This window comes from Asterias rubens, chromosome 4 (genome assembly GCF_902459465.1).
Source record: "Asterias rubens chromosome 4, eAstRub1.3, whole genome shotgun sequence".
Lineage (NCBI taxonomy): Eukaryota > Metazoa > Echinodermata > Asteroidea > Forcipulatida > Asteriidae > Asterias > Asterias rubens.
This window is the reverse complement of record NC_047065.1, coordinates 16212675-16238352: the sequence shown is the minus strand read 5'-3', so window position 1 is coordinate 16238352 and position 25678 is coordinate 16212675. Positions and strand designations below refer to the sequence as shown.

General features: G+C 37.8%; 3 protein-coding genes across 3 annotated transcripts in view; 1 reads left to right on the top strand and 2 right to left on the bottom strand.

Annotated features, from left to right (window-relative positions):
* The window catches only part of LOC117288870 (large neutral amino acids transporter small subunit 1-like), a 36541-nt gene extending 28058 nt beyond the window's left edge, over positions 1–8483 (bottom strand). Inside the window, exons 1-2 of the mRNA XM_033769724.1 lie at positions 8347–8483; positions 5984–6560 (exon numbers count right to left, since the gene is read on the bottom strand). Coding sequence (XP_033625615.1) covers positions 5984–6506 — 523 coding nt within the window. The 5' untranslated portion in view covers positions 6507–6560; positions 8347–8483. The remainder of the gene's footprint in view (positions 1–5983; positions 6561–8346) is intronic.
* A 4485-nt stretch (positions 8484–12968) lies between these two features.
* On the bottom strand, positions 12969–22200 carry LOC117288797 (PDZ and LIM domain protein 1-like). The gene is made up of 5 exons (XM_033769638.1): positions 22081–22200; positions 16198–16333; positions 14511–14631; positions 13919–14004; positions 12969–13410 (listed from the first exon to the last, which is right to left on the bottom strand). The coding sequence occupies exons 1-5, from the start codon at positions 22093–22095 to the stop codon at positions 13358–13360; spliced, it is 411 nt and encodes a 136-aa protein (XP_033625529.1). The 5' UTR covers positions 22096–22200; the 3' UTR covers positions 12969–13357.
* Positions 22201–23429: 1229 nt separating this feature from the next.
* LOC117288798 (kelch-like protein diablo) lies at positions 23430–25341 on the top strand. The gene has a single exon (XM_033769640.1). It carries the CDS (start codon positions 23560–23562, stop codon positions 25321–25323), a length of 1764 nt encoding a protein of 587 aa, XP_033625531.1. The 5' UTR covers positions 23430–23559; the 3' UTR covers positions 25324–25341.
* Positions 25342–25678: the final 337 nt, after the last annotated feature.

Here is a 25678-nt window from a genome sequence, read left to right as displayed (position 1 = left end):
GATATATTATTAATGTGTACTGTATCAAGACCATATCTGTTAAATGGTTGGCATGGTGACAAACAACAAAACAAATATCAAATCAGGGTTCTAACAAGGATTTTTTCAAAACCGTGGCCAGGGCATTCTGAACCCAAGTTTTATCCCCCAAAAATATTATCAGTTTCTTTTTTGCATAAATAGACCAAAATTAAGTACGTATCTACCAACACACTTGTGCATTATAGGGAAAACCATGCACATATCGATATAAAGTATCAGGCCTTGAACTTCCCTCTTGGAGGGGCACAGCAGTTTCTCTCTGATAGGGGCACCTCTATGAGGAAAACTTGTACAGGAACCTTGAGGGCACCACAGCAAATTCACAGGGCACCATGGCAATTGCTGTGGGTGCTGTGGGTTATTTCCAGGCCTGCACTATCAGGAATATAGAGTGCAGTGTACTGACAACAAAGAATGCTGTTGTACACTATAAAAAAACACATTTTTATGTGAAGCTGTGTGGTCAATGTTAGCATTTAAAACCCTTTTTAAGGAATACAAAATGTTGGACCAATGAATAATACTGCATAGTCACTAAGTCATTTCTCTTAAGTGCAACGACCTTGGGGAGTCAAATTCCTTGATATCCTAGAATGGACAATTCCACTATCTAAGGGGGGGGGGGGGTCAGGCCATTTCAAGCATTTTGCGTAAAAAGATAGGCTTTTACACAATGAAGGGTTAAGTCTCCCCCCAAGCAAGACAGAATGTTTACCAGTTTCACTGTACATTATGTACATCCCAGTCCTAGATAAAGAACCAATGTGTACATTATTGAAGCGACGATATTTTTTTGTGCGCCTTTAAAAAAAATCACACTTTAAAGGGAAGGTACATGTTTGGTAGTTACTCAAAACAAATATTAACTTAAAAACTGACTTGGTAACGAGCATTGGAGAGCTGTTGATAATATAAAACATTGTGCGAAACGTCTCCCTCTGAAGTAGCATAGATTTTGAGAAAGAGGTAATTTCTCACCAGAAGTCTTTTATTCCTATCTGAAAGCACACAAATTCGTCCAACAGGGTGTTTTTCTCTCATCATTTTCTCGCATCTTCGATGACCAATTTAGCTCAAATTTTCACAAGTTTGTTATTTTATGCTTATGTTGGGATACACCAAGTGAGAAGACTGGTCTTTGACAATTACTAAACGTGTACCTTCCCTGTAAGAAAGTCGATAATGGTCTGATGTGAAAATCCTTGGGGCCAGGATAGATGATTGCAGGTGTTTTTTACAAAGGTAAACTAATCAAGCAGCAATACAGCTACCCACTGGTGAATCTTCAGAGTGCGTTGTTTCATACACTACTCATGAATACAACTATTGATTCCGTATGTTTCTCCTATCATTCTTAGGTGGTACAGCAATTTTTTTTTTTACAGTAAACATCAGCTGGCAATGTGTCAATCTGTCTTGCTGCATCTTTTGATTTTTAAAGGAAAGGTACACCTTTGGTAATTACTCCAAAAAGTAAAAGCCTTGGATCGGTCGAGTTGGTCTTTGAAAAGCGTTCTGAAACCATTTGTTATAAAATGTATGGGTAGAAAGATAATGTAAAAGTAAACTACAATAATCCACACAAATGTTTTCTTTTTACCACGTCGACTAAGTAACACGGTCGGCCATTTCTGGGAGTCAAATTGACCAACCCTGTTAGTTGCGATGTAAAAGGAGAACCGTGCAATTTGGAGTGATAATTGTGCGTATCATTATTTTCTACTTTTAAAACATCTTTTTAACCATTATGCGTTTCATAACCAGCTGTTTCAAACGCTGTTTATAGACCAACTCATCCTGCTTTGTGGTACATGTAGCTCCTACAAACCCGTGTCACTCCATCGGCATCATGCAACAAAAAAGATTTTAAATATTCATTTATTTTTTATTTTTGTTAAACCTTTGTCTAAACTGCAGGCTGCTCTCTTTTAATTTATTCATTAGATTTGGATCAGCAGGGCCCAATTTCATAGAGCTGCTTAGTGGCTATTTTTGAGCTTTTTGCGGCGCAAGATTTCCATTTCATAGTGCTGCTATTTCTTCCTACAGATGTTTACTGCATAAAAATGAATGTCACATTGCAAATCTATGGTGGGTGCGCAAGCTGGCTGCCAAAACTTATTGCTAATCTGTGAAATACGTTTACACTTTAGCAACATTTTCTGCTATCAAAACAGTGAGCACGAAAACTTGCGTTCCGTTTTTGTCTGCGCTATGAAATTTGGCCCAGTTTACTAACCTGGTGAATGGTGTGATACTTTGAAGAACAAAAACTAATTTACTAGACAAGCCTCGGAATCACAAATTCAGTTATTAAAAATCCAAATTAGTTCATGTTGGTAAGTTACCAGCCAACTACATGTACATGCACTAAAATACATACAAATACTATGATGAAATTAATATTTATAGTGTTGTGGCAGCGAGAATCTTAGCTGGGAGCATGCTCCGAGCATGCTCTGAGTATGCTCTAAGCATGCTCTTACCACGCTTTTACCATGCTTGGCATCAACTAGAAAACGTGTTCTATTAATTAAAAACATCATCAAACATTTGCATTACTTGTGTTTGTTATAGTGAAATCAACATCATCAGAAAACATAAAATTATTCAAAAGAAGTGTACAGCCTAGGTACATATTCTACGGTTGTTTTATAATTTTTTTGTGCCCTTTTTCTTGCTTTGTATTTACTTTTGTAAGTATATTTCATTTTTACGTACTGCCTGTTTGTAATTATTTAATGGCCAAATAAAGAATAAGAATAACATTTTTTTTAAATGATGGTGGAACACCATGGATGAATATTTCCCTTGACAACATTTCTGATGAAACTTTTACTAAGTAGAATTGGTACTGACATTTTAAGCTTTCAGGTTCAAACTAAATTGAAAAATATTAGATTATTATTTTCTCTTTGTAAATTAGCAATCCTATATTTTTGTCCTTAACTTAGATTTTTCGTGTGATATTTAATAGGCCCACTATGGTTATTATGTAGTTTATAAAAAGTTATTTAAAAGCTTTCCGTCATTAAGCCAGAGGAGGTGTACAGACATGTATGATGTATGGTGTGTCTTTTGGATACCCCGCTTTAAATTAGGATACCCGTTTTAAATTTGGGTATCCCGCTTTATTTGTGAGTGAACCATACAGACACCAATTTTTGTAATTTTCAGCAACTTTGGACACCTTTTCTACAAAATCCAGGCTAAAACATTGATGGCATTCAGATTTAATAATTGTATAAAGAACATTTGGCGGGAATGAAAAAGCCTGTCCCTGGTGGTCAGTGAACCTTTTTGTAACCAACTGATAACTTGAATAATCCCTTTTCAGTTAGGTGTTCCCACAAAATGTGAAAGCTTATCACTTCCGCCAAGTTATCTAAAGGACATGGATCAATACACAGGATTAAGGAGCCCAGTGTACAGTGTAAACACAACAGCAACATTTAGCAATGTCAATAATGCGTACACTAGATTCCTAACGACCCAACACTTGAAGTTCTCAACAAAATAGAAGACCTTATTTTCTATTCCTTAGTTACAACCCCCCCTATGTTATTGTTCAAGGCATGTTATTGTTCAAGGCATACTTTCTTTGTTTCACATTTTATCAATGGTTTAATACCAGCCTCACTACCATGGGCAGTGCTGATTGGCTCCCCAAAATACATACTTTGCATGCATGCTCGATACAAATTTTGAGCGCTTGTGTGAAGCTTCTAGCACAGTATCTAAGTAATTCAACACAATTTCATTTAAAATGCATTCATGTTTTTACAGTGGAGTACACAGTCACCCTTAACTGCATAGAGTAAGACATAATCACATGATCAGGAAAGAATGAGAGGGGACCAGTTGCTTCTTGAATTTCTGCCTCTTTTGTAGGTTACCATCTTGTGAGCGGTAGCGTAGAGTGGATCACCCTCAGGCCTAAATTTAAATGTGCCGGGGGGGTATGAGCGAGCAAGGCATGTTGGGAAAAAATGGCACGGCAAGATGAATCACCCCTGGGAACAAGGTTGATATAATTGATCATTTACAAATTAATCAATATGGACCAATTTGGATTGCTTCTTTCTTCCATGATCAATACTTGATTCAGTTGAAATGCTGGAATATGTATTATGAACCGGCAAGTTGTACACCTTATTGTACTGGCGCGGTGAGATCGATCACCCCTGAGAAAGTGATCGGGCAATATGGTACTGATGTATCAGTTACTCATACATTTACGACCAAGGTCAAGGTCAGTGTTGATACAATTATGCTAATAGATCTGCTAGTACTGTACTGACTACCATTCTAGACTCACCAGGCACATGTTTATGTAATTGTAGTTCAATGATTTGACATTGACCCAACCTTGACTCTAAGGAGGAGCATGGTCACAGGAATAAGAATGAAGACACGAGACGTGCAGACAAAGACAGGAAGTCTTAGATTTTTAGAATATCGAACGGGATCACGCCTCATTACCAACAGCTTCCAGAATATTTATTAGTGTTGTATGTAAGGTATCTCAACAACACCAGGGCCCAATGTAATATTTTTAATATTATTGTTTTATCATGTAAACTTGTACATATATTTTTGATGTAATTTTATTGTTAACCAAATGCCATTAGTCTATGACTTTTTATTCGGTCTTGTATTTTTATATGAAAATAAACCAATATTGAATTGAATTGAATTGAATTTCATAAAGCTGTTTTAAAGAAGAAAATATCACTTAGCAAATGTCTTTACCAAGCAAAAAATGAGTAGGGTACCAGTTGCAACAATGTAAACTTTATGCAGTTTGGGTTGGTAACTAGTTTCAATCCAGCAAGATTTGTCTGTGCTTAACAAATGTCTATGAAATTGGGCACCGACCTGAAACTACATGGAGATCATGCCCTCCGTTTCCCCTGGTCTTGCTGCCCCTTTCAAAAGTTTTCCTTAGACTTTACATGTATGATTTTCCAATAGGAGTGCTCTCTGCAAAATTACAATGGCCTCCCCTCTCAAAGTAAAGGCCTTATAAACTCAGCGTCTGGAGGAGGATTTTTCTATTTGTTGGTGGCGACACTGTCTGTGAGCGAGATTGCTCCTACCCAGGGCGAGCTTGTTTGGGTGCAAGCTTGTTTGGGAGCGAGCTTCTTAGGGGCGAGCTTGTTTAGGGCGAGGTTGTTGTGGGCGGCTTGTTTAGGGGAGCGCTTGCTAACAGACTACAACAGGTGTCTTTGCAATTAAATTGAATTTCAGCATTTTGTTTTAGCACTGAATTTCATAATCAATTGACCAATTACATCATATCAGCATCAGAATACATGTAGCTGAGAAAATGGTCGTTCAAACGAAAGAAAAGAAAGCAAATAACAAACTAACATCTGTTTAGTTTACAGAAACACCCCCACAGCAAATTATGGTTAAAAATTATAAAACGCAACAGGGGTAGCGTGTTACGTGTCATTGTTTATTGGCTTTAAATGAAGAAAATAACTGAACCAAGCATGGCTTAATTTGTCTATTTCTAAACTTAATATCATTTAACTGGTGTAAATTGTAAAGACCATAATGACACTGTCTTCACTCTCGACTCATCAGATCTTTTTTTTTTATTAGTAAAAACAAGCCATTAAAAAAGAAAAGAACTTGAAGTCAGATAAACCATGGACAAACGCATTAGCTTCACACACAGCAAGGTCCCACAGCAATGGCAGACTTTCCGACGATAGGTGGCAGCAGACTCATAGGGTAAATTTCCATTGTTTACATAGTTCTGAACATGCGCATAATTCTGAGAACAATGGCTTTACCCGGTAAGTCTGCTGCCACCTATCGCCCCAGAAAGTCTCCTACTTCGAGGCCTTTGGTTATTATCAAAAAGTCAAAAGGCATTTTAAAAAGAACTTGAGAAAGGCATTTTATAAAGAAACTGAAAGCATTAACTTACACACACAACAGCAAGCTAAGAGCTTGACGGCAAGCTGGGGAGGCTGACAACCCTCAGTGGTGAAAAACGGCTGCAGGATGTACTGCGCAAATGTCATGGCAACTACCGCCTGAGCTGTGGGCCTGATAATCACCAGGGTCACCCAGAGCAGAAGGAACGCAGGGAGACTTCCAAAGGCCGTCAGAATGTAGGCGTAGTCCCCGCCCGACATTGTAATCATGGTGCCCAGTTCTCCGTAACACAACGCCCCGATCATGGAGAATACGCCGCACGCCGCCCATACAACCAGCGATAGTCCGACAGACTTTGTGTAGTCCAAGACGATTTGCGGCGAGATGAAGATGCCGGATCCGATGATGATCCCGACAATGATCGTGATGCCGTTGAAGAGGGAAATCTTGGGCTTGAGACGGACGAGATCGCCGTCTGAAACTGCTTGCCCGTTGGAGGGCGATTTATTCAGCAATGCTGGGGCCATTTCTACTTGGGGTCCTGCGTCCCCACTGGCTCCTTCACTAGCCATTATAAGGTTCTAGTTTCTCTGCTTCTAGGGAGTGCAATGATTCTTTCCAAACACCTGTAAGTTACATAAATTACATTTATTAAGTAGGCCTACATAACAAAATAAACATAGTTATGGATAATTTTTGTTCTTCACTTCTTCACATACAAAGTGTACTGTGGCCATCAAACTCAAACAAAGAGTTACACAAGCAGTAAATTTGATCTTCATGCTTGTTTCTATTCTTCTTTTTCTACCACTCAATCTACTTCAAATAATTTAAAGTGAAGTCTTGAAGAATTTAGACAAGTTGTGGTTTATTGTATTTATAAAACAAAAAAGATGAAGAAGACAAAAATTGCAGAAAGTTTCCATATCACCCGCCACTTTTTCATTCAATACGATTATGAAATAATTGTAAGAATTTTTTTTTTTTTTTGTAATACTTCAATGAGATTGCTTTTCGAAAAAAAAAAAATGAGGGAAAAGTTTCCGTATGGCGCCACCACTTTTTCCTTTCGAAATAAAATAATATAGTATCTAATTTACCTGATTGATATATCCATTTTTGTAAAAATGAGTGAAAAAGTGGTGGCGCCATACGGAAAGTTATCCAAAATGAGTGACAAAGTGGTGGCAGGCTACAGAAAGTTATACGAAAGTTATTTCGAATGAAAAAGTGGTGGCGCCATACGGAAACTTTTCCCTCATTTTTTGCTTGATTAACTTTTTCGTTGATTGACCTATTTTTTGTTAAATCCATCCCTTTATTGAATTATTTGTTGCTTTATCTCTTTTTTAAATGTACTTTTCTAATTATTTATTCATTCATTTGTTAATACTTTTTTTATTTATTTGTTTTAATTAACTATTTATTTGTTTATTTATTTGCTATTTGCTTGTCTAATTTCTGGTTTTGGTTTTGTTATTTTAATTTGTGCTTTGTGTATACAGATTATTTATATTAATATTTATTTCAAATTATTATTATTTTCCAAAGAGAGTATTTTATATAGTGTGTTTGCTTCCCTATGTGACTGGATTAACAGGCTTTCGAGCTACAGTGTTTAATTATACTTTTGTTGATCCTGGCCATCACATTAGGGTTGTTTTATAATTTCCTGTGCCCTTATTGTTTTTGTTGCTTTGTATTTACTTTTGTACATGTACTTATAATTATCTATTTGACATACTGTCTGCTTGTATTTGTAATTGTTTATTGGCCAAATAAAGAATAAGAATAAGAATACAAAATTGCTCCACGGTATGAACCAACAAGGAAGTACACTGTGTCAGTCTACACTACACCTCTGCAATCAGCAATGGCATTTTTATACATTGTGTACATAAAGTCCACGTGCATGCTGCCATGCCGCCGGCCGGCTTTTATGTACACATTATATTAACACAGTGAGCGAGTGTCGTGACAGAATTATTACCGACAATATTGAACACAAAATATTAGATTAAAACGATTATCGTTTATCGTGTTTTAATTAACGTAATAAAAAAATACAAACAAATACTAGTCCATAAATCTGTTGGGCTGATAATGCAGGGGAAATGCAGGAATTATACATGACTTATTATGGCATGGTGGTGTTGAATTCACGATTACAGTTACACGCATTCCAATGGCAATATCTGTAACGACGTCACTCTCTAGCTGCAGCTAGCACTCCATGCAGCATACGGGAAGTACACATGCACCATAACACCCGCACACCCTAGCGACAGATTTGATAATTTAGATCGACAAATTTTAGACGAATTTGGGTTTATTCCCTCGACATACAGTACGCACAATCAAACAAGAGTAGCATATAACACATTTCGAATAAATACAGCATTAAAAACTTACCTTGATTTCTTCAAATACAGGCTGACAATGACGATCAAAAGTATGAAACTTGACTAAAAAAATTCACAATCGGTCTGCCATGTACAAACGACGAGTCCCAACAATGTCCACACAACACACGTGCAATCCATCCACGGTCCGGCCGGTCTATCTGCTGAGCGCCAAGGCTTTGTTTTGGGCTAGTCTTGGATTCTACCATTCGTATTATGGGTAAACTAAAATAAATTTGCACCAAAACAAACAGTAAACGAAGTTCACACGAGATTCATGATTTGTGAAACTGCATTTAAAATAATGGTTGTAATTTTGGGCGGAAAAATAGCTTAATTGTAGGCTAAATTGTGAAAATTGTTAGCTTGTTAAATGACAAAATACCACACACCCCTAATAAATAAGCAAGTGGAGGGTCCCTCGTGATCACAGAAAAATTGCATCACTCTCGAATAATGAATGGGATAGAGAGGTTGCTGCACTATCAAGTGTAGTAAATCCATGTGCTCGGAATTTTCCACTAGTGTAAACTTTTCATTCATATTTTGTCTAGAGGTGCGTCATAGTATTTCTGTGGTCGCTTTGCACAGCCGCATTTTTTGCCAAACATGGTTGGCAATGAATTGTGTTTCAATTTGGTTTCAATCATAAAAAATATAAATAACTCTCTCCACCAAGGAATAGCGAAACTGTCTGAGGTATTATGAATTTAACAATAAACTATAAACATCTGACATTTTCAAATTGTGACATCCAAAGCGAATTGTCCACTCATGAGGACAGCCCCTGATAGGAATATACAATCTGAGAAGCATTACTGCAGTTACGCTTCTCAGATTCAAGTTTGATGGCAATAAAAAGTGATATATTTTTTACATAACCACATTACTCAAATGTAGGCTTCAAAACAATATTATTGTTGTTTGTATAGCCATAATAGAACCTTAGTATACCTTCTCTCTTAGAACGTAAAACGTATATTTTTTACATAACCACATTCCTCAAAATGATTTATAAATAAAAGCAAAGCTGTTGTGGGCTTCAACACAATATTATTTTTGTATAGAACCTAGTAGTATTATACCGAATGAAATTTTATCAATTTTTGAGCAACTCAAGGCTGCCTTTAGAAAAGGTGGTCAATGTTTGTAAAATATAGAAATGTACCAATGTAAACTAAAATTCTCCATTGCCGCGGGATGGCTGCACTATCACGTGGTGATATCATCAAACTATATGCACGCAGCTCGGTTTTTTTTTTTTTTCTTTTTTCTTTTTTTCTGTCAAATCCTTTTTTATTTGACATTTAATGGCTATTGTTTTTTTGTCTACGTTTAATAATTATAAAAGTCATTGTTCTATTTCATAGGACAACGATCTCACCATATGGTTACTATAGTTCATATGCCACCACCCTATTTCGTGTGCTTGACAATAGTTTTGTTTTTCAACGGTATGCAAATTGTATATTTTAATACAAATTTCTAATACATGTGTTTGCACCCCCCCCCCACCCCACAAAAGAGAGTAATTATTAAACATGGTGTTTAATAATAAAGCTCTGAAGAAAAGCATGGCAGTTTGCCCAACTGCTGACTCGCACAATAAAATGCTGCTTGACAATGTACTAAGCAAAAACTGAGTGGGACCAGTCACAACAATGTAAACTTAATTGTGGCTGGTAACCTGCTTCTGTTAAGCAATACTTTTCTTTACTTAGCAAATTGTTGTTCTTACATGCTTTACCTCTGCTGCCACCAGCCACAACATTCGCATAGACTGGCCGCAAAGCCATAATCGAGCCTTTTTGCTGCAAGGGGGCGCTATTCATATTTTACGATCGGACTTTGGGATGGCAAGGGTGGGGGCGGGGCAGCTTCCTTAAAACATCGATCACTACATCTGTTCGGATTATTCAAAGGGTCTGCTCTTCAGACAGTTTTGTTTTTGGATGATGAGGTTTTATCGGGCACTAGGCCTATGGGCCGATGTGGCCGGCAGGAGACTAGTTAATGTTCAATGGTTACCTGTGCATGAAATACATCCTGGGTACCAAGAAAATCGCCCAACGGTCGACAATAATTAACTTTAGTCCCTTGGCGAACTTGCTCCATCCAATGTGCAAACTACTTCTGATAGCGCCCTCTTTGAATCATCCTTGTCCAGCCCATGTTACTTCCCATAAAGTGGAATTATTCATCGGAGTCCTATTAATAAACATACAGACTTTTAACGTTTCTAATTTGGGGTTTTATTGTTTCCGTTTAAATGTTTTTCTTGATGCTCCTTTGCAGTTAAAGCCAGTGGACACTATTGGTAAATGTCAAAGACCAGTGTTCCCACTTGGTGTATCTCAACATATGCATAAAATGACAAACCTGTGAAAAATTGAGCAAGATTGGTCGTCGGAGTTGCGAGATAACTATGAAAGAAAAAAAAAACACCCTTATCACACGAAGTTGTGTGCTTTCAGATGCTTGATTTCGGGACCTCAAATTCTAAACTTGATGTCTTGAAGTCAAATTCGTGGAAAATTACTTCTTTCTCAAAAACTACTCCATTTCAGAGGGAGCTGTTTCTCACAATGTTTTATACTACCAACCTCTCCCCTTTACTCGTTACGAAGTAAGGTTTTACGCTAATAACTATTTTGAGTAATTACCAATAGTTTCCACTGCCTTTTTTAATAATAGGCATAGGCCTAAGTCAAGAATACACACACGCCAACACACAAAAAACGAGTATTTAGTTTGGTAAGGCGATTATACTTCTTTATACGTTTAAAATAAGGCACATGTTTCGAAATTAATATATAAATAATATTTGTAACTATTTAATACTTTGGCGACTATTATAACAATTTACCTCATGAATCAAAGAGATTTAAAACATAGAGCTCACTTTTTCTTATAATGACAAAGCATCTAAATTACACAATCTAAAAACAAAGACACGAAGTGCCTTCATAATAATAAAACTTCGATTACGACAAAAAACATAATAAACAAGACTTATCGTTCAAAAGCGAAAGTGTTTTGTTTAAGGGTCGTTAAATCGAAAATATGTCTTCGAAGTCTTTTGCGAGATGATAATGAAAGAAAAAACACCCTTTTCACACGAAGTTGTGTGACATCAGATGTTTGATTTCAGGACCTCATAATCTATATTTTGAGGTCTCAAAATCAAATTCATGAAAAAATTACTTCTACCTCGAAAACTACGTTATTTCAGAGGGGGCCGTTTATCACAATGTTTTATACTATCAACAGCTCACCATTGTTTGTTACCAAGTAAGTTTTATGCTAACAATTATTGTGAGTAATTACCAATAGTATCCACTGCCCCTTTATACTTAAATTGCCAATGGGAGGCTTTGAGAACTCTAGAGGGCAAGGAAACTTACCAGGTAAATCCATTGTTCTTAGAAAGGGTATACCTCTTCAGAACGGTAAGGAAATCAGTCTTCTGCCTTTATAACGTGCAATTTGGTTAGTTGAGAATTGCAGTCTCTTTTCTAAAGACAAATTGATAACAAAATACGAAAACAACTGTTGAGTTGTGCTTTAGGTTTGCGATGTCCATTCAACAAGTATCTTATAATAATTATTGTTCATGCCGAGTCACGCTTCACATGCATTTCAGCAGAATCGACTACCATCGGAAACACATGGCAGGTGAAATCTAACTTTTATTAAACTACGTTGTCCAGTTAAATTTACGGAGAACGGCATTTATTCTGCTTTTTGAATCGTTAGTATTGTTGAATGCTTACATATAGATAAAACTACAATAAAACTACCAGTGTGGAAACTTCATGTCAAAAGGTGGCATTGTTTTTTAAAGGAACACGTTTGGATCGGACGAGTTGGTCTATAAAAAAACGTTTGTAACCGTTTTTTTTATAAAATGCATATGGTTGGAAAGATGTTTTAAAAGTAGAATACAATGATCAACACAAATTTGCCTCGAAATTGCGTGTTTTTCCTTTTACTGTGCGAACTAACACGGTCGGCCATTTATGGGAGTCAAATATTTGACTCCTATAAATGGCCGACCGTGTTAGTCGACGAGGTAAAAGGAAAACCGTGCATTTTAGAGGCATGTTTGTGCGGATCATTGTATTCTACTTTTAAAATATATTTCCACCCATAATATTTTTTTATGCACTTTATAGCAAACGGTTACAAACGCTTGTCAAAGACCAACTCGACCGATCCAAGGCAACGTGTTCCTTTAAGATATGCCGACAAATCGGGAGCGGTAAAGAGGCCTATATCCACGCAGCTCAAAAAGAAGAATCCGTAATATTGGAAAACACAATCTGAGACGTATTTCAGATTCAAGTGTTCTGGGGGTTGGAAATTAATTAGATAATTTTCCCCAGTTTTGTTTTGTTAAGCTTTGGCAATTCCATCATTGGTTTTGAGATGTGATAATAGAAACATAGGCTGTAACCATGTGACGATCCGTCAATGGCCCAATTTCATAAAGCTCTTTAACTTGGAAATACTAAATACTAGGCAAATTCATTTGCAAACAAAATGAGTAAAGGCACAGTTGCAACAGTGTAAAACACATTGGAATTTCGGTTGGCAACCAGTTTCTTTCTGTTAGGCAAGATTGTTCTGTGCTCATTAAGTTTTCTGGCTTTGTGAAATTGGGCCCACAGATCTTATAGATACACTTGACCTTTCACTCCAACTTGCTGGCGAGTTTATAATTCATGCCGAATACTGTTCGGATGGTTTCGCACGCAAACGGATACGCATACGCATATACGTTTAGCTATCCGTAGCCTACTATACGTGTAGCAAGCACGATACCAGTGTCGTCTGCACGTATAGCGGATAGCGAGTAGCACAATGGACGTCATAATGATGACGTATCCGTCGCACTAACCGTATCCGTTACAGCATGCGAAACCTCACTATTATTGGATTCAGTCGCCGAAGTTTCTCCTTGTGATTTACATTAAAAATCTTGAATTATATTAATGAATATCAGCACACGCCGTGTCGATTTAATAAGGGCGATCGTTTCGACAATAGAACTTGCCATCCTTCTCGAAGTGACCTGGGACAAAAGGAAAGAACGAAATTATTTTGTGAGTCTTCAATAACAAACATCACATTGTAACCCTTAATGAACCTGATGTATAAATTTGCCAATACGGTAAATATTCTCAAATGAAAAGGACGATAATAGGGGCCTACACTTTTTCTAGACCCCTTCCTTAGCTTTACCAAAAAGCCCATATCCTTCCTTCGCTTTTCCAATAAGCCCCTTTCACACGAGAACCGAAAACCAACGACGTGTTTGGCGCCAATTTTTGTCTGTCCAAACAAAGGTTACATACGATATCATACAAACATTACAGATTTGCGATTTTCCGCCAAAAGGGGTTCAAACATTTAGTCCAGTTTATGAACAAGGCGTTTATGGAAAACCACAGGTGAAAATCGGCACTCTTAAACACTATTCAATGTTATAATTAAGTTTTGCCTATAATAGCATGTTGAAAAATCCATTTATTTGATGTTCCCATATCAAAACCAAAGATATTATAATGTTATTTCTGTACCCATGTTTCTCAAGTTGTCTCCACATACGGAGCAGTTAAAGCAGTCGAAGTGAACGTTTTTCTTCTGTACTCTGGAGAATTTCCCCCTGAAAAATAAGAGCAGTATAACGGATGAGAAATGGTCAAAAAAATATACTAAAACGTACAAAATACTTTCCAAGTACATCATTCATTTAATGTTACATGTGTATTATTTCGAGTAGGCCCTCTAACCTCACTAAAAATTTAAAAGGTGTGTACTTTTGCCCACCTTTCATTATATACCGTTCCATTGTTGATAACTATGTGGCCATCTGTTTTTGTTTTGCAGTTATGATTTCTCATGGTTTTCCAATCTCGGTTGGCACAAACTCGGGCATGCATGTGGCGTTGCGATGCGATGATAGTCAGGCATACAATATAAAGATTTTTAAGTTGGTCAATTTTTTTTTTTTTTTTTGGGGGGGGGGGAAGCAAATCTAATACACTCTTTGAGTTTGTAGAGCATGCTAATTGCCGAATCAGAAAACCGATGTTTCCATAATGCGCGAAGGTAAATATGGCGGCCATCTTGAATATTCTTCAAAAAAACACACGTGCATTCAATTCTTACTTGAGCTTTGCTCCACAGATGTAACACGTGGTGGGGTCGTAGGGCAGTTCTTCTTTGGGTGGGGCTTTGTTTTTGAAGACTGTCTCTCGGCCCGTCTGCGCACCGCTGAAAACTGATGGAGCTGGAAAGAGGAGAGAACTCATAAAACTTAGACTTCGATAAATTTATGTCAATGGTCTTATTTCTGTTCTTTCGTGGTTATTAATTCCAATATTAATATATCCCTGCGCCAGATTCCATGGTGAAAGGTCCAGCACAGTGAAAAACGGAGTGTTCAAATTGACACCATCATGGATGTTGTCACATATCAAAGAGGGAATCAAATAGTTATGAACAAGAAATGGTGTTTAAACAAATGGTGTTCAAATAACACCAATGTAAAAAAACAAATTGCAGTAACTATTTTTGTTTTCTATTGTGGGTATCTATAATTAGGCCAGTAATACACGCATAGTGCAACTTTAACACCCCGGTTTTTGCAGTGCAAGTGCGATCAATAAAGTTTATTATGTTATTGAAGAACACAAGATAATCAAAATGTTTTTGTTTTTTTAAAGAACCGTTCAAGGTTTACGAAGGTGGATAGTTGAATAGTATACACATAATGAATGTTTATGAGTGCAATGGTGCGAATATGTTCATGAGTTGAAAGATGGAATGTTCTATTCAACGAGGCGGAGCCGAGTTGAATGGAACATTCCAGCTTTCAACGAGTGAACATATTCGCACCATTGCACGAATGAAAAACATTCATTATTTGTTTTATATAACATCCAAGTAGAACTTTGTCATTTTGATTGAAAGAAACAACTTTCAAAACAAACAATTTCAACTGTAGAAGCCGAATGCTAGTAATTTTACTATGCCTTCTTGCAGTAACACCTGCTGCGTTACCAATGACACGCGCACGCAGTGATGTTTTTACTCAGCTTTTTCGTTCCATCCGAAAAGTACCATTGCACGCTGGCAGCGTGCCAGCGTGCAATGGTACTTTTCGGATGGAACGAAAAAGCACGGCGAGTGACTCAGCGTGCAATGGTACTTTTATTTGCTATCACGTGACGGACAATCCTCCAATCAAATGGCAAGGATCTGCTTGGGTGTTATATAATAGCACTTACTGCAAAAACAGGGGTGTTGAAATTGACACAATAATAATTGTGGGTGAGATACATATGAGGAGAGAACATAAAAATCGAAAGCATACAATAACCAAATGTAAATGTGTTGGCAGAAGTTAGTGTTTAAAAAAGAATGGTGTCAAAATTGTTAATCTTGTTTTGGATAACGTGAAAATGATGTATATTTTAACACCACCGTTTTTCAATTTAGTCCAAAATTAAGTAGAATAATACGTTCAATACCATGTCCCATGGCTGTTACAACAGGAAATATAAGGCCGACATTTTTTGCCTGCGTGTTGTCCCCGATTGAAGAAAAAAAAAACATACGATCGCCATTTTTGTATAGATACATTAATTAAACCAACTTATATCTAATGAAATACAAGAAAAACATATATCCATAGAATCTTTCCCAAATTTGCATAATACCCTTTCCCTATCTCATACGCACACTTTATGATCATATGGATGATAATGTCAATTAGATTAATTAAACCGTCTCATCTGAAATGAAAGTAAAACTTTATACCAATAAATATAGAATATCTCGCAATTGTTTATACCTTCCCCTGTCTCCAGTTTCCGGAAGGATTCTGAAACGGTAAACCTATTTGAAAGAAGGCCCTCTCCGGTATCAGCGATGTCTTGCTGGTCTACCGTCGGTTTGTCCACAGGCGGAAGAAACTCCTGATCTACACCCTACCACCATGGCAACCAAAGATAAAAACAAGCAGACAAACAAACGTCTTATTAGATTGAAGTAGGAAAAGCTTGACTCAAGATGGTTGGTGGGTTGTTCAAAGGATTTGAGTACTTTTTGATAACACAAAACACAATGTCCACAGATTTATATTAAACTTACAACACAGTTTTAAGATAATGATAGTAGAAAGCTTCCCTTAAAATATAACTTGCTGATAGATTTTGAGAAATGAGTAACACAATGTCACGAAATACCTTTTTACATGCTAAACTTATTTTCGTCGCATGATCACTGAAACGAAAAGTATTTTCACGACATTGCTTTATTCACTTTCTAAAAAAACTACAGCACCTCAGCAAGTAATATTTCCGGGGAAGCTTTCCACCATCATGATCTCCAAATTGTGTATACGTTTAATGTAAATCTGTGGAAATTGTTTTGTTTTTTTGTCCTACAAAAAGTATCCAGACCCTTTGAAGGCAGTGGACACTATTGGTAATTGTCAACTCAAAGACCATAGCCTTCACAGTGTTGGTGTGTCTCAACATATAGAGCAATGCATAAAATAACTAACCTGTGAAAATTTAAGCTCAATCGGTCATCAAAGTTGCGAGATAATTATAAAAGAAAAAACACCCTTGTCACACGAAGTTGTGAGCGTTTAGATGGTTGATTTCGAGACCTCAAGTTCTAAACTTGAGGTCTCGAAATCAAATTCGTGGAAAATTACTACTTGAAAACTATATGGCACTTCAGAGGGAGCCGTTTCTCACATTGTTTTATACCATCAACCTCTCCCCATTACTCGTCACCAAGAAGGTTTTATGCTAATAATTATTTTGAACAATTATCAATAGTGTCCACTGCCTTTAAAGGCACTGGACACCTTTGGTAATTGTCGAAGACCAGTAGGGGGCCTACTCAAACTTGGTGTATGCCAACATTATTTGAGTGATTGCCAAAAATGTATCCATCCATTGAAGAGGAAATCTGACGCTTGTGGGCGATAAATAATTGCGTTATCTGGCAGCTGTAAAAACATAATGGTAACTTACAATTTCATGAGATATGCCTAAACAAAACAAAACAAAACAAAAAGAAGATAAAGAAGAAGCAGAAAGAAAAAAAAACCGAAGAAAAACAATTGTAAATTCCATCTTGGGAGATTCAGTACATTCTATACTACGAGAAGCATCACTCTTGCAAGATATTTGGGTACCATCAGATATTATTGCTTATCTCTAATCAGTAATAACCAATACTATTTTATTCCAAGTAAAAATAATTTCGCACGATGTTATTTATTATTATAAGCTTGTTTTGGGTTTTGGGCTGTTTTTATTCTCACCGGCAAAAATTGTGGAATTTGTTGCTGTACGAAATAACGACCATAAGTGGTGTGTATTTCTTCTTATTTTTACGTCTTCTTGTACGAATACAACTGAAAAGGATTCTCTCGCATTAGGCTTATAAAGGCAGTGGACACTATTGGTAATTACTCAAAATAATTATTAGCATAAAACTTTCTTGGTAACGAGAAATGGAGAGCTGTGTATAAAACATTGTGAATTATGCATCTGAAAGCACACAGCTTCGTGTGACAATGGTGTTTTTTCATTTTATTATTATCTCGCAACTTCGACGACCAATTTCCACAGGTTTGTTATGTTACGCACAATGTTGAGATACACCAAGTGAGAAGACTGGTCTTTGACAATTACCAATAGTGTCCAGTGTCTTGATTTGACGAAGCCTCTTCCCTTTAGATCCCCGATCTCAAAAAGTTAAGTTCAGTGAACTAAAATAAAAATGCGCTCATATAGTTCCATACATTGTGAATAGGTCCAAGGTTTTCGCCGTGTGATTTATGTGGGAGTGGGTCCCCCTTTCTCGCATAGCCGGCATACCAGTCGCATTTTTAATCTTTTGGCCTCTAGTATTTACTGACTTTGAATGCATGAATATGTATTATGTTATGATAAACACGGGGTAGCCTACAAGGTTTTTCAAAGAAGTACTATTACAGCTTTTATGCTTTAGTATAGCTTTTTGTGTGTTGTGCCATTCATGTTTGTTCAAGGACCATTGATGTACCGGAACTTAAATAATCATGATGTTGGGGGCGAAACGATCTGTCATACCATGGAGATCTAATTCTACTACCTCCATGGTCATACGGCGGAAAAGAAGTTTGAATTTCTGAGTTCACTAGGAATCTAGTACATGGAATGGATAACAAAAAATACACAAGATAATGATAAAAAAATTACACAATACATGTCATTATGATTTGATGATGACTATACACTATTTATAATGTGTTATACTAGTCATAATTAGTTGAAACATTTGACAATAGGGCTTTAATTTTTTTGTAAAGACTTCTTCTTGTCACTAAAGAAGTCAACAGACTTACTCTTCCAAGACAGAATTGTCCCGAATAAAATAAAGGGTTTCATTGGCATTTTGTTCACCAAGGACAACCCCAATTCATATTAAACTTGTCTGCAATATTTGGATTGCATGTGAAGCTGTAAATCATAATTATGTATTCACTTTATTCATATGAAAATGGAGGGAAGGTCTTCTTCGTCCTCCTTACAAATGATAGAGTATAATATACGCATGGTGCAGCAAGGACGCCTACTGGAAATGAATAGCATCCTTCTGAATGACCTGAGGTCAGACAGTGAACGTCTTGGGACAGTCCTTGGCAATACGTCTCAACAGACTGATGGCTTTAAAGCGATGGATGTGTACTTGTTTTATCAGTGGGTTTCGTTTCTGTTTTAAAGGCAGGGTAAAATTGTTTGTAATAATTGTCAAAGACTGCTCACTTGGTGTATCCCGACATGCATAATAAACCCGTGAAAATCTGGGCTCAATGGGCATCGACATTGCAAGAAACAATGAAGAAGACAAATGTCTCTGTTGCAGGAGAAGGGAGTGCCTTCAGATGCATGTGACAGATAAAAAAAAATCCCTTTAATTCCCCCATTTACTATAAATTGGCATTTATATACAGCTCTCCAGTGCTCTGTACCCAGTAAGTTTTCATTGGCAATAATTTTTGGAGTAGCCAAGTCTACAGGCTATCTTTCCTTTTTAAGATACTTCTTCATGCCATCAACACAAAACAAAATTCAAACCATAAATCAATACAAAAAAATTGCCTTGATCACCATTCCTCCGTGAAACAAAGTCACAGATGGGCTCCAATTATTACCAAACGTACCCAACTCCATTAGTATACAGTTAAAGGCAGTGCATGGACACTATTGGTAATTACTCAAAATAATTATCGTCATAAAATCTTTCTTAATTCCGAGTAATGGGGAGAGGTTGATAGTATAAAACATTGTGAGAAACGGCTCCCTCTGATGTAACGTAGTTTTTGAGAAAGAAGTAATTTTCAACGATTTTGATTTTGAGACCTCAAGTTTAGAATTTGAGGTCTTGAAATCAACCATCTGAAAGCACACAACTTCGTGTGACAAGGGCGTTTTTTTCTTTCTTTCATTATTATCTCGCAAGATCGATGACCGATTGAGCTCAAACTTTCACAGGTTTGCTATTTTATACACCAACTGTGAAGGCTAGTCTTTGACAATTACCAATAATGTCCACTGCCTTTAAGATACACCAACTGTGAAGACTAGTCTTGACAATTACATGATACCAATAGTGTCCAATGTCTTTAAAAAGTTTAAACATTGACCAAACTGACTGTTTGTCCATCGCTATTGTCAGAGGGGTCTTAGGGATGAATGTCATTCGTGCTGAGATCCACAGAAAATGGTATCACATGGATGAATGCATTGCATACGTGTGAAAACCGAAAGTATTTGTAGGAGTTTGCCAACAACGAAGCCAAACAAAAGAGTGACATCGCAGAGGAGTAAGTTAAAGGAACTTGCCTTGGATCGTCGAGTTGGTCTTTGCAACGCGTTTGAAGTCGTTTGTTATAAAATGCACATGGTTAGACATATATTTTACAAAGGTAGATAATGATCCACATAAGTATTACAGCCTCGAAATTACACGGTTTTCCTTTCACGTCGCGGAGAACACGGTCGGCCATTTGATGGAGTCAAAATTTGGACTCCATAAAATGGCCGATCGTGTCAGAAGACTAGGTCTTTAAAAGACCAACTCGTCCGATCAAAGGCAGCGTGTTCCTTTAAGAGTCTAAAGCAAATAAATACAAAACATGTCTCCCTTCATCTTGTCAGCGATGGAACCTTGTCATGGAGGTCGTTATAGCAGGTAGTACTGGACAAGTTTGGTATAATACAGATCTAAATCGATGCCTATTTGAAAACTTTGGCTCAATATTAGTCATCGAAAGTTGCAGGAAAATAATGGACGAAAAACACCCCTGAAGGCCTGAAGTCTTTTTAAACTTAACTTAAAGGCAGTGGACACTATTGGTAATTACTCAAAATAATTATCATCATCAGACCTTTCTTGATTACGAGTAATGGGGAGAGGTTGATAGTATAAAACACTGTGAGAAACGGCTAACGTAGTTTTCGAGAAAGAAGTAATTTTCCACGAATTTGATTTCGAGACCTCAAATTTAGATGAGGTCTCGAAATCAACTTGCATCTGAAAGCACACAACTTCGTGTGACAAGGTTGTCTTTTCTTTCTTTATTATCTCGCAACTTCGACGACCAATTGAGCTCAAATTTTCACAGGTTTGTTATTTTATGTATATGTTGAGATACACCAAGTGAGAAGACTGGTATTTGACAATTATTACTAATAGTGTCCACTGTCTTTAACTCAAATGCATTATAAAGCGCTTTAACACTGTTTCAAAGCGCTGTACAGCCAAGTAAAATATTAAAATACTGGATAAAAATATTAGCAATACAGCAATATGGTTTTAAAAATACACAACAGTTAAAAAGTTGCAAAAATTTAGTAAAACATTGCATTACAAACATTCAAATTGTACAGAGTAAACTACATTTTCTCCGCTATAGATTCAAATAATTAGTTTAGTGACAATTAATTACCAGTTTGTAAGAAACTACGTTACTTCAGAGGGAGTCGTTACTCAATGTTTTCTCTACCAACACCCCGGCGGTCCCGTTGCTCATTACTAACTTTTTACCCTAATAAATATTTTCAGTAATTACCAAAAGTGTCCACTGCCTTTAACAGTAAATACCAAACGTTTCAAGTGCCTTTAACTATAGCTAATGGCATGTCGCTGACATCCTTGACCTCTCTATGTGCTCAAAATAATAACAAATTTAAAGGCACAACATGTAGATGACGCATGGGAAATGTCATTGCATTCAACCCTCTGTAAGTGTTTTACACAAAGGGCGAACAATGTAATGTAAATCTTATTATGTAATTGTTTGATGTGTGCGCGTTTTGGAAAAACAACAACAAAGTCATAATATTTTTGTAAGTTTTTCGGCACGTTTCATTATTACTAAACGAGTGTCTAATTGTTGTGGGTATTTTCACATGGCAACATGGACCGTGGTGCTTTGTGGTAAAAATCGTCAATTTAAGTATTTCTCATCTCTCATTATGAATCACATAAATGCATATAGTAATTCCTTTCAAATCAGAGGGTCAAATTTTTAATTTCGTATAGGCCTATACGCAAAACTGTCATTTGGGGCTTCAAAGTTTTGCCCTGAAAAAACTGCTCGTATAAAGTATGAACTTCGTTGATGATTTTGACATTCAATAATAACCATAAGTAAACAACAACAAACCTGCAAGCTCGCCATAGTGTCAAAAGTAAATTCCCAGTTCAAGATGTGATGAAGAAGTTTCAAGACCGCTGTCTTCTGTGGTCCACTGTGATTATCGTCTGCTAAACTGCTGTACGTCAAGACTGCTGCACACATAAATAATCCCCAAGGAGAACTGAAACCGGGGGTGCCACAGTGACATTTTAGATGGGAGTCAGAACTGAACTAAAAGTTGAGCGTGCAATGAATTTTGGTATTCGACAAGAACATTATTTTATTCCTTTAAATTAATGGAGACGAAAATTTTTTAATTCGTCTGCACAGGACTATTTTTTATAAGGGTCATTAGTGCAATTTGTATGTAATGTATACTTTGCATTACTTTTGCAGCTCTGGTAAACTAGCGGCTTGTTGAACATGTGGGGTCTTCAAAGTATTTGTTTGGCAAAGCGAAACATCCACTTTAACATAACTTCATAATTATTTAAGGCCTATTATTTTGCTAATTTAAATGTTTGATTTTTTTTGTACAAGCGTTTTTTTATTTAGTGACCTTTTGATCATTACCTTTAAATTATTAGTTCTTCTTTCCCTGGGGAGACCTCTCAGTTAAATACTGTTTTTCAGAGGTGCCCAGCACTAGCTAAAAAAAAAAAAAAAAAAACATTTTTTTACTACAGCACCACGACATGCCCCCATTTATTAATAATGTCAAATTTGTGTATTGTTGCAGTTCGTGGCAAGTGTGACCCCACCACTGAGCCGACAAATTGACTACTAACGAGGGGTTTGAACTAAAGCTACTCGGTTAGCCATGTTGGCATCTTAAACAAATAATTTGAATAAAGTTAATTATGAATTATTCTGAAGAAAAAAAACCCCATATTATTAATGTTTCATTCAATTTTATTTCAATCGATCAACCAATATTCATAAAAAATACCAAGATTCACGATGATTTGTTGTGTCAGGTATAATATGGAGGGGATGTCACGGGGTACCCCTTACCCCCCCCCCCCCCCCCCTCACCCAACCCCCAGTTTACACTACTGTTCCAAGACTTTGAGGCAACAATGTTAAACCGCATTTAGAATCGGAAACAAAGTGAGTCACGCGAGTTTATTTATCAAAGTTATTTTGGATTGTCACGACCGCAATAACTTTGTTAAGGAGTGGGTCATGCGGATTTATTTATCACAATGTTTTTTGTCACGACCACAATAACTTCAAACAGCGCCCTCTTTCTGCTCCTCGCCGAAAAGCAAAACTACTGCGATAAAATCCAACCTCGAAACAGAGACCACTCATTGTTGTCCCCATGAGATCAACCCTATTACTCTATTGCACTAGCACTGTGTGCTTGTGATACCTTCTTCCGTGCGCACAGACTGCTCGTATATAATACGCGTTGTGACATGGTGGAGCACACTGCATGCTCGAGAGTTGTGGTTGTCTGACCGTGGTAAAGTGGTTGTTTTCGGACAAAAACACGGTCTAAAAATGGAGGAGTTATTACCACATCCAAGCCCCAACGTGTCAATGAACGGTAGCAGTAGTGGATGCCACGGCTGTATGGATTTCGTCGAGGACGACCAGGGTTCTGTGATTTTGACCAAACTTCTCAAGCAACGGACAGACGACAAGTATTGTGACATGGTGCTACGGGTTGGTGGCCGTGTGTTCAAGGCCCACCGCAACGTCCTGGCAGCGTGTAGCCCGTACTTCGATACAATGTGCAATAGTTGGTTGGAAGAGGACCTGCAAGCGATGGCGAATGTCTCTTGTACTTCACCTGAAGGGATGGAGTTGATTTTGGACTACATGTACACAGGTAGAATAACACTGACGGCAGATAACGTTGAGTGTATACTCCGTGGTGCCGACCCATTCCTCATGACAAATCTTAAAAACTACTGTCTCAAATTCCTCTCGCTGAACATGGACTCCTCGAACTGCCTGGTGGTGAGACACTTGGCAGACCTGTATCAATTCAAAGAGCTCTACCAGCGAGCTACAAAATTTATCCGTAATCAGTTCATGCATGTTGTGCAGTATTCCATTGAAGACATCCTTCAGCTGGGTCTCAGGGACGTCCTGGACTTGATCACCGACGACAAAATACGAGTCGAGAAAGAGGAGAGCATCTACGAGATGGTTATGGAGTGGGCGAGAATTGATACAGAGAGGGCAGCACAGCTCCCTAAATTACTGGCGCATGTCCGTCTGTCACAGCTGGATCGCAACTACCTCAAAGATGTCGTGGAGAAAGAACCGCTTGTGATCGGAAACGATGAATGCTTGAAACTTTTAGCGGAAGCTTTACATCAGACGGACACAACAAGGAGAAGCTACTGCAGCGACAGTCCAGTCTTGAAACCCCGTAAAGGACGATTGACTGACGTTGTGGTCATTACGGGTGGTGTCAGCGATCAGGGCCCACTGGAAAAGAGCTTCGGTTATATCATCGACGAGAACAGATGGACACTGTTGCCAGGGTTACCTGAGCTTCGATTCCATGCCGTAGCTGTTCTAAACAGCTGTTTGTATGCAGCTGGTGGATCGAGCAGCGGCATTGTTTCAAACTGCGTCCACTGTTACGACCCCATGAATAACTCATGGGGCACCGTGGCCAGTTTACAAACACCCAGAGAGTACATCTCCCTGGTATCGTGCAATGGATGTCTGTACGCCATGGGGGGCATGCGATGGGAGCGTCTACAACAAAGTGTAGAGAGATATGACCCCGATAATGACCAATGGTGCTACGTATCGCAGATGCCCACCAAACGTTATTCCATGCACCTTACAACACTCGGCAATCGCTACATTTATGCGATAGGCGGTCGCGACGCCGCCCGGCATTCTATATCGACGGTTGAACGATATGACACGCACACCGACGAGTGGACAAGTCTACCCGACATTCCTATCCCGCACGAAGACCCGCCTTGGGAGTTTCCTGTCGTTGAAGCCTACGACAACAAAATCTACGTCACCGATCTTGCCACAAAAGCCTTCTGTCTGGACGCCATCAAGAACAAGTGGTCTGAAGACACGTGTAACTTTGGCCCGGTCGCGGGTGGCGCCTGCTTACAGTATTGCACCATGGACCGAAATGTGTTTATCTTTGAGGGATGTGACGCTTGCATCTTTAACCGGAAGCTGAACCTCTGGAGCAACATCGCATCTCCGCCTGTGTCTACACTCGCCTCAGCATGTTGCGTCTTACAAGTGCCTTATGAGTTTCTGACTAAGACGTTGTAGATGATGCCTAAATTCAATTTCAGGTAAGGACCCCTTTTTCTAGAACCTCCTTATCCCGACTGCACTACTTCCCAGCTGCTGCAAAAAATTATTTAACGGCACTGGACACTATTGGTAAAATTACTCAGCATAAAACCTTCAGTGGTAACGAGCAATGGAGAGCTATTGATAGTATAAAACAGAGTAGAGTGAGAAATAACTCCCTCTGAAGTAAAGTAGCTTTTGAGAAAGATGTAATTTCTCAGAACACTTTTTTGTACAACAAGGGTGTCTTTTCTTTCAACTTCAATGACCAATTGGTATAACTTTCCCTATGGCACCACCACTTTTTCACTCATTTTTACAAAAAGGGATA